The sequence below is a fragment of the Camelus ferus genome, chromosome 22 (genome assembly GCF_009834535.1).
Source record: "Camelus ferus isolate YT-003-E chromosome 22, BCGSAC_Cfer_1.0, whole genome shotgun sequence".
Classification (NCBI taxonomy): domain Eukaryota; kingdom Metazoa; phylum Chordata; class Mammalia; order Artiodactyla; family Camelidae; genus Camelus; species Camelus ferus.
The window spans coordinates 2,133,180-2,147,381 of record NC_045717.1 but is presented as its reverse complement, the minus strand read 5'-3'; the positions used below and the strand labels follow the sequence as shown (position 1 = coordinate 2,147,381).

General features: G+C 42.8%; 1 protein-coding gene across 1 annotated transcript in view; it reads left to right on the top strand.

The window, feature by feature from the left end:
• Window positions 1–14,202, top strand: part of ZNF879 (zinc finger protein 879) — a 33,146-nt gene that overhangs the window by 2,677 nt on the left and 16,267 nt on the right. The window contains exons 2-4 of the mRNA XM_032466341.1: window positions 1,830–1,956; window positions 2,389–2,484; window positions 6,659–8,099. Of these exons, the coding sequence (XP_032322232.1) occupies window positions 1,830–1,956; window positions 2,389–2,484; window positions 6,659–8,099 (1,664 nt within the window). The remainder of the gene's footprint in view (window positions 1–1,829; window positions 1,957–2,388; window positions 2,485–6,658; window positions 8,100–14,202) is intronic.

Sequence of the window (14,202 nt, the reverse complement as noted above, 5' to 3'; positions counted from 1 at the left end):
GAAGTTAACAAACCTTCTTTCTGGTGGTAGAAAGTTAGATCTATTCCCTTTTCTTATGCTTATTGGTCTTTCCTAATTTGCTTTTAAAAAAAAAGATTCTTAATAGTAAAAGAAAGAGACACCAGTTTATAAGAGGTGACTTGTGATGCAGTGAGGTGGGAGATGTTACGAAACACAGGTTCGTGTGCCTGATGCACGGTAAGGCCAAACAAACCGAAATGTCACAGTGTGGAGCGGAGAAAGGTTTATTCATTGCAGGGCCAAGCTAGAACTATTTGTGCTCAAATACTCAAACTCCCTTTTGGTTTTCAGGGAGAAGTTTTTATAGGCAAAATTTGGGGTGAGGGCTGCAGGATGTATGACTTCCTTTGGTTGCTGGTGACGGAGCAGGGTGGTGTCCCCGGACTCCTGCTCTCAGCCTGAAGTCACCGCCCTCCACCTGGCTGGGGGCCTTAGCTCCTGCAGGAACATGCAAAGACACATTGTTACGATGTATCCCTGGAGGGGACCCTGCTTTACTGCTGCTGCTGTTGTTTCTTGACTGCTTTTCCTCTGTTCTGCGTTCCCTCACTCCCCTGATTAGCAACTGTTTGAATCTGCCCTTTGGTACTCAGGAAGGTTTAGGAGGCTGAGGCCTTTTTCCTGTAAACCAGAAGTGGGGACACGGAAGGGCTTTTGTCTCCAGGAGGGCCCCACAGGGTCCTGCTCCGTCTCCGAGAGACGTAGCAGAACAGAGGCTGGTGGGGGAGGGGTGGGGGGAGGCGGGGGGGGAGTCCCACCTGCAGCCTCCTCACCTGGCTTTTCCAAGCCCACCTCCCTGGGCCCGCTCCTGGGAAAGCGGTGCCTGGGGCATTCTAGAGCCTCCCTTCCTGTGACTGTCACTGTCCACTCGCCCAGGACACAGATGGCCCAAGGTGATGACCGAATCCGGGCATACCTTTTCCTCCCTGAGTGAGTGTGCTTCTCAGACCCGTTTCTCTTTTCTCACCTGGGAATGAGTTTGATCTAGGCAATCGTGCATTTCCATGTCTAGAATTCTGCACTGCCATCATTCTGATTTTATTTAATGATTTTAAGTGCTCACCTTGTTTGGCTGCTGTGTTTCAGCTTTCTGAAGACACAGTGCTTCACTGACAGTGTTACCGAGTATCGAGTCCAAACTGGTTCTGCTTGCTGCACGGCTGGCCAATAAATCGGGAGACGAGGTGTTGGGGCAAGGAATAACGACTTTATTCGGAAAGCCAGCAGTCCGAGAAGATGGCAGACTAATGTCCTGGAGAACCATTTTACCCAAGTCAGAATCCAGGCTCCTTTAATGCTAAAAAGGGGAGGGGGCGTGTGGTTGGTTGCTGCAAACTTCTTGGTGTAGGAATCCTTTGTTCTCGCAGCTGTCCACGTGGGTCAGATGATGGTGTCCCTGAAAAACCTCTAGCAAAACAAACCTTGTTTTTTATTCTGGAACTTGTTATCTTTATATGAGTGCAAAAGTATTCATATCCTTAAAGGTCAGAGCCTTGAGAATAGGCTCTTCTGTGTATTTCAGGCTAAAGGCAACATTTTTTTTTTTACAACAGGTGCAGAGCCAGCAAGACTAGGCCTAGAAAACAGGGCACAGGGTTAAAGCCAAGGGAACAGGTCTCATGTGGAGTCAGCTTTGTTCTCTTCTACTGCAGCAGTAGGTGGGCGACAGATGTGTGCTCAGTGACTGAGGGGTGGTCAGGAAGTACTCAGCTGGAAATGCTCAGAACCTAGAGTGGTGGCAGGGTTGCTGCTCGGTCATCCCACTGCGGGCATGGGCCTGGGTGAGCAGGAACGGCTTTCTGTTCCAGGAGTCTGTGACGTTCAGGGATGTGGCCGTGTTCTTCAGCCGGGACGAGTGGCTGCACCTGAACCCTGCGCAGAGAGCCTTGTACCGGGAGGTGATGCTGGACAACTACAGCGCCCTGGTGTCGCTGGGTAAGGACTTTCCTTGTGATGCAGAGTCTGCTGTGGAGGCACCCTGGTGCCCTCTCCAAGGAGGACACTGCGGGGCATGGACTCAGAAAGTAGCGGTTGCCATGCCCCTCGGCTGCCAGGACGAGTCTCGGCTTGGTAGAGTTGCTGATGGGCATCCTTTCTGTGCCTTTCCCATCTTCTGCCCCCAAACTCTGTCCCTCGGGGTCTCACAGGAGGTTCCAGCTTAGAAGAATGCACAGCCAGAGCCCTAACTTGCATCCTGAGCTCACCTCCTGGCCATCCTCTGGGAGCCCAGTTTTAAGCTCCTTTCGGAACAAACCTCTTTCCTCTCAGCTGTCCCTCTGCCTTAGAGACCCTGAGGCTGGATCTGAGTGCCAGAGTGTCCCCTCATGTCTGCACCGTGGATTCATTCTCTTTCTTGCTCATGAACAGGGATTCTGTTTTCCAAACCAAAGGTTATCCTCCAGTTAGAGCAAGGGGAAGACCCCTGGATGGTGGAAAATGGAGTTTCTCAGAGTGCGTGTCTAGGTGAGTGACAGTAACTGCATAGCATTTTCTAACTGCGTGGGCTCTGCTGATCAGTGAGGAGGCCGTGCTCAGGCAGCATCCAGCAGAGCCCTCCTTGATCTGCCGGGCCCGGTGGGAGATGCTGGCTGGAAGGGCGTGTCCTCACTCTGCCTTTCGGAGTACGTGACATGGCAGGTTCGGAGGGAGAGTTGAATTCTCCCAACATGGGCTGCATTTTTACCACATGTCCTTTGTCATTTGGATGCAGACTATGTAATGAAGTATATAATGTTTAAAGGTTTGAGACTCATATCTTCCCCTTTTTTTCTTGCTTTTGCTAGATTATTTTCTTAAATTATTTTCCTTTTATGATTTGAACAAACCTTTTATCACTGCAGTGCACCCCCATTGTCCCATCTTGGGTTTTTGCTTTGACTTTTCTTATCTGCAACTTTTTGCACATGGTTCAGCTAGAAAGAAAATGCTGCGCGTGTGTCTGTGCTACACAAGAGAAAGCAGGGTTAGCAGGCCGGGACACTTTCGGACCCAAGCTGCAGGGACGTCTCTCTCTCGGCCTCTAAAATCCCTGTGGGTTGTGGAATTGCAAGCTCTTGCTTTCTGTCCCACTTTGAGTTTTGTCTTTGTTTCTGGCACCAGAGGATGGCTCACTGCTTTGAGTTTTGCAGCTTGTGCAGAATTTATTTCTCCTGATGGCAAGAGATGGGCTTTCTGTGTCAGTTCAGTCTTGTGTCCATTCATGAACCCTGTATTCAGATTTTTTTTCCTTTGGTTTGACTAGAATATTTCTTGACTAATGTTTTCACGTTATTTGTGCATGTCTGGTATCAATTCTTTTATTTCTGTGGGAATTATACTTTAAGTTTGGAATTCTGGCATCAGTTTTTATTCCCTAAGAATTATTCAAACTTTGCTCCGCTGTTTTGGGGCACTGAGTATTGTTGATAAAAAGTCCTCTGTTAGTTTTAAATTTTTCCCCTCTTATTTCCTGTATAGAAAATCTTTTTTCCCCCCTTTTTTGTCTTTTGTCTAGAATAGTATAAGATACTCTTTTCATTATGGAATTCAGAAGATTCATTATATTATATCAAGGAGGCTTCTTTTTTTCTCCAAATTATTTGACATTCAGGGGGCCCTTTGCTTTGAAGACCCAAGTCTTTTTTCATTTCAGGAATCTTTTTTCTACCACATACTAACATATATTCTGCCACATTTCACCAACAATTGGAGGAGGCTGACTGCAAGAATAATGAACTAATAAGATAGAAATTCAGTCAGAACCTTAGAAAATAAATATATCTGTTCTGAGACCCAGAACAATAGCCGTGGATGAGCTTCAGTTTTGATCGTGAGCTTTCAAAGACATCATTAGTTGGCAAAGAAATCATCAGGTTCAAATTGACTGTGTTCTTCTTTTGCAAGCATATAAAAATTAATTATTTCAACTTGTTTAAGGTATACACGGAGTTGTAAAAAAAAAGAAGCAGAAAAAAGGAAATTTATTTGAAATTTCACCAGCCATGCTGAGCCATTGTTAATATTTTACTATTTATCCTTTCAAACTGTGTGAAGATTTGTTTGAGTGTGTTTGTACATGAAACACATACACAGAGAAACAGATTGTACATCTTGTTCTTGAGCCTGTTTTTGATTGTGAACGTCAGTGAATTAGTCAGCCTTTGTTGAATAGAGGTCTACTTCGTTGAAAGAACTCTAGTGTATTCTTAAGCCATATCTTATTAAACAGTCTTTCTTTTGGAAATTTTAGTTCCCCATTTTCTCCTATTAATATTGCTGTCATGGCTATGGAATGCAAAGATAAATATAAGGGGAAAAGGGTCCAAATAACTAAGTGCAAAGACATGAGTGTTGTTTAAAAGGCAAAGAATGTGAATTTAAAGTTCACATAAGATTTTTTTGAAAAACTAGTCAACTTAGTTATAAGTCAGTGAAATTCAAACCAAAGCAATGAGATACCACTTTTTCCCTGTTAAATTACTGAAGGTTAAAAAACACACATCCAGGGTTCTTCTGTTACTCTGAGCAATAAGCAGAGTCTTCAGTGGGATTTTGACTGTCCTCCTGGAGGACAGTCTGCCTTTATTAAAATCAATCCCAGGTTTAGAAATTTATCATAAGAAAATAATTCCATAATTGTGCAAAGTTGTAAAGATGGTGTAAGGGAATGTTATAACATGAGGCATCACTAGGAGTAAAGAAAGCTAAACGATTCAGAAGGGGATGTATTAAATGATGATATATTCATGCCTTGGAATATTATGTAGCTGTTAAAATGATGATGTCAGCCCGCATTTATTGACATGGAGAAAAGTTCACAATTTTTTTTATTGAGATACATAGTCAGTTTACCATGTTGTGTCAATTTCTGGTGTGCAGCACAATGCTTCAGTCGTACATGAATATATATATACATTCATTTTCATGTTCTTTTTCACCGTAAGATACTCACAGTTTTTTTAAGTGAAGTAGGGGTAGGGGGAAGTTTAGTTTCAACCCATTTTAATTTTTTAAGTAAATGTTTTTTTTTTTTAATATATAGAAAAATTTTGATGAGCTCCATTCCACATGTAACAGTGATTATATTTGCATGATGTGTTTATGGGTGAACTGTATTTTCATTTTTATAGTTTTCTATATTTTCTTAATTTTTCTTACAATGAGTATATATTTCCTTTTTAGCTAAGAAAATTAAATCTCTTTCATAAAATACATTCATTCTTTTGAATCAACGGTTCCATTTCTTGCTCTGTACCCTAAGTGATGGAAAAGATGGGTGGAAAATCACTCTCAGAAATGTACTCTTCTCCCAGTATTCCTCTGTCACTGTATGTGGTAGCTGTCTCCACTGGGTTCCCCAAGCCAAACGCTAGGTGTCTCTTGGGTCCTCTCACTTAGTTAGTACCAGGGTGTATTCACAGGTGAGCATACCTGTTCTCTCTGCCTCCACAGTATCCCAGTGCGCCTGCTTCCACTACGATGCCCCATCCCCTCCACGCAGGAGGACCATGGCAGCCTCCTAACTGGCTGCTCTGCCCCGTCCCTGTTCTCTTTTCACTGCCTCCAGTTGCAGTCTGTTTGTCACAGAACCGTAGTTACCCTTTTTAGACAGAACCGTCATGTCCCTCCTACGCCCTCGTGATCCTGTGACAAAATTCCAAACACCTTCGTATATCTTACAAGGTCCCACGAGCTGTGGCCCTGCCCGCCTCATTCCCTCACCTTGGAGCACTCCCCGGTTCCCTCTTGCTAGACCACACTGGACTTCTTTATGGTGCTGGAACACTCAGTGCTTGTTCCTGCCTTAGGGCTCTGAGCTGGCTCTCCTTTCTGATTGGAATCACCATCTTTATACTCACGTTCTTGCCTGGCCAGCTCCTGTGTGCCATTTAGATCTCATCTTTAATCTTATTTCCTTATCACCCCATTTAAAATAGCAGGTTGTGCACTCATATTACCCATCGCCTTGTTTTTTTTTGTTTTGTTACAGTTCTCATTACTCCCAGTGCTTCTCTGTTTATTTGGTTAGTTGGTGGATGTCAGTATCCGGCCCCTAGAATGTAAACCTTGTGAAAACTGGACTCTTACTGGGCGTGTTCCCTGTAACCCTGAGTCTTGACCTTTGCATGGTACATAGTGGACACTCAGGAAATAGTCTGAATGAGTCCGTGAATGTTCATCCCAGCAGTATTCACAGCACTCAGACGAGTTCCAAGACGCCACTCGTGGAGGCCTGTGTTTCAAAGAGCCTTTTAGGCCCACGCTCCTTCCCTGTCTTGTTGACGGCCCCTCTGCAGTTTTCTCTTAGATTTACCTTGAGTGCACTGGTGGCTGACCTGGGGGTGAAGCCAAACCACAGCACAGCCCGCTCTCCTCAGAGATGCCCTGTGCCCTGCTGACCGCTGCTGTGTCACTGGGGCAGGCCCGGCTCCTCTGTGGGAAGAGCTGCCCTCCCGGTCCCTCAGCCCACCTGCATGTCGGCATCTTCAGACCCTTCCCGCCCGGGCACGCCTTCCAGCCTGCTGTGTTCTCCTCCCCTTCTTCCCCCGTCCCTTTCTAAGGACTCCCAGGATACATTTGCTAGCTGCCCTTGTATGTTTAGATGTCACTTTCCTTTATTCCCAGTGCGAGAGAGACTTACACGTTTTGCTTATTTTAGGATGGGAGAGCTTGTTTGAAACAACCTGTTCCAAAGAAGAAAATCAGGAAGTAATGAATGAACTCATAGGTGATGGTCCTTTTGACTTCAAACTGGGAAAAATCTACATAAATGAGGACCAGCTAGAGAATCAGCAAGGCAAGATGCACAGACCTTTCAGGGAAGTCTTAGTTGCCATCCAGAAAACCTTTATGAAGGAGAAGAGCTTTCTAGGTGTTGACCTTGGGGAAAGTCTTGATCTAAAATCATTTATGAGAAAACCCGGCATAGTTTCCAGAGGAAGGAAACCCCGTTCACAGCAGTATTCAGTTCTGTTTAAGCAACTGGGAATCGACACGGTGCGTAAATGTTACAAGTGTAGTATCTGTGGGAAAATCTTCCTTCACAGTTCTTCCCTGAGTAAACATCAGAGAATCCACACTGGAGAGAAGCTCTATAAATGTAAGGAATGTAGGAAAGCTTTCAGCCAAAGCTCATCTCTGACTCAGCACCTGAGGGTTCACACTGGAGAGAAGCCTTATATATGTAGTGAGTGTGGAAAAGCCTTCAGTTTCACCACGTCGCTCATTGGCCATCAGAGAATGCACACTGGAGAGAGACCCTATAGATGTAATGAGTGTGGAAAAACGTTTAAAGGTAGCTCATCCCTTAATAATCACCAGCGAATTCATACAGGAGAAAAGCCCTATAAGTGTAATGAATGCGGGAGAGCCTTCAGCCAGTGCTCATCTCTTATTCAGCATCACCGAATTCATACTGGGGAGAAACCGTACGAGTGTACTCAGTGTGGGAAAGCCTTCACATCAATATCGCGGCTAAGTAGACACCATAGAATTCATACTGGAGAGAAACCCTTTCATTGTAATGAGTGTGGAAAAGTATTCAGTTACCATTCAGCCCTTATTATACATCAAAGAATTCACACTGGCGAGAAACCTTATGCCTGTAAAGAATGTGGGAAAGCCTTCAGCCAAAGCTCAGCTCTTATACAGCATCAAAGAATTCATACTGGAGAAAAACCTTATAAATGTAATGAATGTGGGAAAGCCTTCTCCTGGATTTCACGGCTTAATATACACAACAGAATCCATACTGGAGAGAAACCATATAATTGTAAGGAATGTGGAAAAGCTTTCAGTTCCCACTCAGCAGTTAATACTCACCGAAAAATTCATACTGGAGAGAAACCTTATAAATGCAATGACTGTGAAAAAGCCTTCAACCAAAGCTCCGCTCTGATTCAGCACCAGAGAATTCATACTGGAGAGAAACCGTATAACTGTAAAGTCTGTGGGAAAGCCTTTCGACAAAGTTCATCCCTTATGACACATATGAGAATTCATACAGGGGAAAAGCCTTATAAATGTAGGGAGTGTGGGAAGGCTTTCAGTCAGAGCTCATCCCTCACCAACCACCAGAGGACTCATACTGGAGAAAAACTGTAAGTAAAAAGCATGTGGAAAAAGCTCCCAACTGAAGTTCATGCCATTGACTATCAGAGAATTCATCCTGGTGAGAGCATCAGGAAGAGTATTAACTGTGGGTTAAACACCAGAATTTAGACCTCGTCAACCATGAGAGACTTCGGGGTGCAGGATAACCTTAGGGACAGTAGGAAAACTTTGGTACCACTGTTTTTTCATATGTTGTTAAGTTATTACAGACCATAAAATAGGTAGATCAAACAGTATTTTATTTTCTTTCTGGTGATCACAGCCACCAGCTTTCCCAGCCGTCACTGGGGAAGCATGTAGATCGATGGAAAAGTGTAGCCATAACATTCCAGACTGCAGATGAATGTAGGATTCTATTTTTCTGAAACTGCATTTTGAGTGTCGTGCAGGTAAGTTGTACTAGGAAGAATGTTTTGGAGGGGAGAGTAAGCAGGTGACCTGGAGCTACCTCACTGTCACTAAAATTTGTTTTTGTAATAGTTTAAAAGTAACTTCTGCACTTGGAGGTTAAAACTTCGGAGTTATTTCTCCCCTGCTTCCTTAGCCACTCACCTGAGAAGAAAATCACTCCATAACCTGCAGGTATAAATCCTGTGCATTTTCTCCCTGGCTGCTTGCTCTAAACTGAATCAGATCAGAGGTCACATTATTTCAAATCACAAAATGCATCGTATGTCACTTGTTTTTCTCATGAAGTGATTGCCTTTGCTGTGTTGAGAATTAAAGGTTATTTAGACAACTATTGCTTTTTGCAAGTTAATTTACTGATAAATGTGAAAAATTACCTTGCAGTGTAACCATAGGGAGGATGACTCTTGGCTCCCAGGCTGTGCCTGCTTCCTTGGACTTTCTGGTCACCAGCCACTGGGAAGGCCCAGGGGCGTGGAACGTGGGTTGTCCTCCCTGGAGGTAAAGGGACAAGGAAGCTTTCACTCTTACATTCCACCTTCACCCCCGTCAGGTGATGCGCCCTCCCTCCCCACACTCTGAAGGCCACCAGACAAAATGCCGGCTCTACGTTCAGATGCTTTTTCCTCCAAAAAAAAATGGACTCTTATTTTGATAAGTTATTTATCCCACTAAATCATTTCTAAAATGTGAATAATAATTCGAGCAAGCTGAAGACAGTTATCTCAGAAGTAAGACTGAGAATCTGTTGAACCCCGTAGAGGCTCGCACCGGGTTTCTGCCCCGTGTATTGGGCGTAGGCAAGCACTTGGGGACAGGAATATTCATTTCACTTTAAAAGGCTTTAGTTTTTTCTGTTTTCCCAGATGCTTAACAAACAAAAAACAAAACTCCAGGAAGGTATTGGGGTTGGAGACTAAACAAAGCAGAAGTCAGTGACTTAGCTTTTGCCTTCTGGGACTAGTCAGTCTCATCTTTTCAGACTCGTGAGGAACAGACTCTTCTGGGCCACGTAATGCTCCATCTGCAGTGCCCCTTTCTCCACAACCGTTCTTTTAAACTCTAATTACCTAAGGCGGGAAAATTCTAGGAAACACATAACTTCCCTATCTTAGTTCGGGCTGCTGTACCCAAATACCGGCACTCGGTGCCTTATAAAGAACAGAAACTTATTTCTCACAGTTACGATGGCTGGGAAGTCCAAGATCAAGGCACCAGTATGGTTGTGTTGTGTTTAGAACCCCCTTTCCTGGTCCGTTTCTGGTGCCTTCTCATGGTGGCAGGGGTGAGAGTTCTCCTGGAGGCCTCTGACAAGGGCACTTATCTATTCAAGGAGGGAGGAGCCCTCACGATGGTCACCTCCCAAGACCCCACCTCCTAATTCCTAACACTCATCTTTGGGGTTGGATTTCAACATGAATTTTGAGGGGATGCAAACATTCAGACCAAAGCATTCCCCAAGTATTATAATCCTAAAATCATCCAAAAAATCAAAACCACACAAAATATTAGGCCTAGTTATTTTTACGGTAAGGTCTGTCAAACTTGCATGTAACAGGTTGTGTAAATTTTGCAGGATCTTTCAGAGGAGATTGCCTACAAGCATGGCGACTTTACTATAACCCAGCACCAAAATCAAGTAAGGAAAGTACAAGAAAGAAAAACCACAGGCCAGTGCCATCCAGGGACAGAACTGAAAAATCCTAAACAAGAGCGTTAGCAAATTAATCCCAAAGTACCTAAACATGGTAAATACATCGTGATGAATGTAGGTTTTTCATGGGACCACGTGGGTTATTTTAACATTAGGAAACTTACGGATACTGTGCACCGCCTTAACATTAAGGTCCCTATGCTCATCTCAATAAATGTAGAAGCAGCAAACAAAATGCACAGTTCCCATTCATGACCTCAGCCAAGCAACAGTAGAAAGGACATTGGGGTTGTTTCCAGTTTGGGGAAATTATGAATAAAGCTGCTACAAACAATTGCATATAGGTTTTTGTGTGAACGTAAGTTTTCCTTCCTCTTTGGGTAAATACCTAAGGGTGGGATTGCATAGTCAGCTGAGAAGTGGATATTAAACTTGGTAAGACATTGTCAGACTTTTCCACAGCAGCCGCAGTGTTTTACGTTCTCATCGGCAACGTACAAGGGCTCTGGTTTGAATGTGGGTTCTGCTGCCGCCTCGCCAGCACTTGTTAGCATTTGTTACTTTTCTTTTCTCCCCCCATGATAGCCATTCTAACAGGTATGAAAAGGCATCTCGTTGTGGTTATGACTTGCGTCCCCTAATGACCAGGGATGTGGAGCATCTTTTAATGTGCTTTTTAGCCATTGTATATCTTATTTGGAGAAACGTCTGTTGAAATCCTTTGCCCGTTTTTAAATTGCACTGTTAGTTGTTGTTGTCGTCAAGCCGTGGGAGTTGTTTGTATGTCCTGCGTGTACTTTCCGGCACTTCCTTATTTTCGGTGCTCTTACATACCAGGCAGCTGTTGCTTATTTTCACACGTAGGGCATACTTTCTCTTTCTGGTGGTGGTTTTGTATCAATTTTAGGAACACCGCTGCCTCTTCTCTTTTCTCTTCCATATCCTTTATTGTTTTTTTTTAAAGGTTATGATGGGAGTTCTAGATTTATACCAGCATCACTACCTCACCTCCGAGAATTACCAGAAGAGACATTTTTGTTACCCACTCAAACAACAACTCATCATGTCTGCCTGATTTTCACTTGTCTATTCCAACAATATTCTTTAAGTGCTTATTATGTGCCATATCCCCAAAATTGGTTGTTCCTAAAACAGAACAAGCCATTGGCAGGCCTGTAGCAAGAGAGGTCTAAAAGCTGCTGGTTCTCCAACATCTGCTTTGTGATCTCTGCTTCAGTAGAAAGGTATGGGCCAAGGAAAACAAGCTAACAAAACTCCAATTTCTTTTCAGCAACTAGATTATACCCAGTCAAAAATTATAGGTTTTCATGACTCACCCCATAAATTTGTAGAGTTGTGATGGAAAGACCCAGACAGAATTACCCTCAGAACCCTATATTTCAGCACCATCTGGCCTGTATATCTCCTCATTTAGGTCAGTGGGGTTATTTTTTCTAAACAAGTATTTGCAGTCACTCTTAAATGTATCTGTACAATTATAATACCCTTTAAACCTCCAAGAGAGTTCGTATAGGGCTGGAAGATATAAATGACTTACTGCATGTTTCTGTCATTGACACTCAGGATCATGGTATGTGGCGTTCTAAACGGTATACACATTATGTTCCCCCATCCAGTCCGCCCATCACCCTCAATTCCACATGTGCACGAGGATGGGTGACACTAAGATCATCAGCTGATTAAGAGAGTAAGATAGAAGAGGAGCCGTAATTTAATTTTAAACACAGTGCATATACTCCATTTTATTTAGCCTTTCAAATTTTGAATAGTTGGGAACAATTCCCATTATTCCTTTTCCACATTTTTTCTTTTTATTTCCTCACTGTAAAGAGAAGGAAGGTAAGGGAGGAACTAAGGAAGGAAAGAGGATGGAGAGGAGGGAGGAAGCAAGGAAGGGAAGAAACAGTTTGCCTTCAGTTACACCACCATGGATCCAAGGGGCCTGCTGGGTCAGGATAGTGGGTTTCTTACTATGTCATGGATGCTGTATGCAGTGTAGACATTTTTTCAAATAAGCAGATGGTCATTTCTTTTTAAAGAATAAACTACATTAGAAAGAGAAAGTGAAAGAATAATCACTTTATAAATTGGATTCTGTAAGCTTGGAAGATAAATTTGAAGGCTCCTTCCAGAAATGGAGGAAAGGACAAAGAATTAAAATGTAAGATCTTCACATTGTCATGAAAGCCACACACCAAGAATAAGAGTTTAATAAAGCAGAAAAAAAAAAATAGGACAGTGCCTTAGCCTTTCTTTGTATCTCAGACGAAATAATGGAAAAAACCAAATTGCTAGATACAGGGGCAAAAAAATAGAAATATTTAAAGATACAGGAAACGAGGGCAGGGTGGAGATTTATAAAGTCAATGTGGAGAAATAAACAAGCTTACCAACAAGAGGAGAAAAAGCATATTGGCCTCAGATTTCTCCAGAAAACTAAGTACAAGAGGCCCACAGAGTAACTGAGAGGGCACAGATGAAAACTAGGCGGGGACAGTGTGAAAAAGAAACAGAAATGTCAAGTCTCTCAAAAGAGAAAATAAAGGTGGTATAGACATGATCAATAAAGAAACCGGTTAAATATAAATTTAAAAACAAAAATGACTGATAAAACTCAAGGGAATGGCCAAAATTCATATCTGAGAAAGAAAAGGGAATATGGAAGTACTACAGTTAGATACTAGTAGTCATGGCCTATTAGCTCAGATTTTTAAAATTTTACCTGGGACAGTGAGTAAAATAAAATTGCACTTGGTTTAATGTATAAAGTATAAAACTTTAATAAACAGAAACCTCAAATAGGGACGGGAGACAGCAGGGGGCGCGCTCACCCCCCAACAGGAAGAGCACTGCAGGAAAAGGGAATTCTTCCTCCGGCACCAGCGCGGCCAATGAGAGACTGTCTGGAATCAGCCAATGAAAAAGAACTCTCTGTTTACAGCCTTCTCATCTTCCTTTGTCCCCTCTTTAAAAGAGTTCTCTCCATTTTTGCTGGGGACTTGCACAACCACATTTGCAGACCCCAGATTGCAATTCTTTGTTTATCTGGAATAAACCCATTTTTGCTGGAGAAATAACTGGCAGCCTATTTGTTTTAGGTTAACAAAAGAAAGTCAAGAGAGAAGATAATTCTTAATTTTTATAACCAGAAAAATAGGGCATAAAGAATATCTTTTTTAAAAACGTAATATAATTACCAGGACTGTTTTAAAAGTATAGATACACTTCATAGTTGAAAAACAGGATATTGCAATGTTCGTAATACCTTCATCTTTTCCGTATTTTGAATTTTGAGTTTTTCCAACCACTTGTCATAACTTCTATTCATTCCAAACTGCTGTCTTCACTCACACTTACTGTAATGGTCTTCTAACTAGTCCTAATCTCTGTACTTCTTCCTTTGACCCTTTAGTTTATTCTCAGCACAGCAGAGTGATCACTGAAAAAAATGACATGAGTGTCTCTTCCATGTCCAAAGCATTCGCTTCCAGAGCAACATCCAGTGACATAACAACCAATAAGAGCCTAAAATTCTAGCCCTCTTGCCTCTGATCCCCTGCTTCTCTTTCCCGCCTTATTTCTGTTTCAGCAACTGTATTCTTATTGTTCCTTGAACAGACCAGGCATGCTCCCACCTCAGGACACCTGCTTTTAAAAAATCTATCAGAAAGCCACATACATGTTTGTTAAATGAATGAATAATGGAATGTTTTACAACAGTGAAAATGAATGAACTTCACGTGTATCAAGACAGGTGAACCTAATGTATGTTCACCCAGGGAAAGAAACATACCCCTGTGGTGCAGGATGTGAGGCTAGGGGAAGCTCTCCTCATCCCAGGAAAGGGGCAATGGGGTAGCCGGAGGTACAGGGGAAGTGTGAGGTCAATTTTGCCCAACGTCAACCAAAAACGGCTTTAAATGTAAGCGGTATGGAAATAAAATTGAGTGAGTATTCCCATTCAAAAAAAAAAAAAAAAAAACAAGTTCACAAGTGGTGAACTTGTA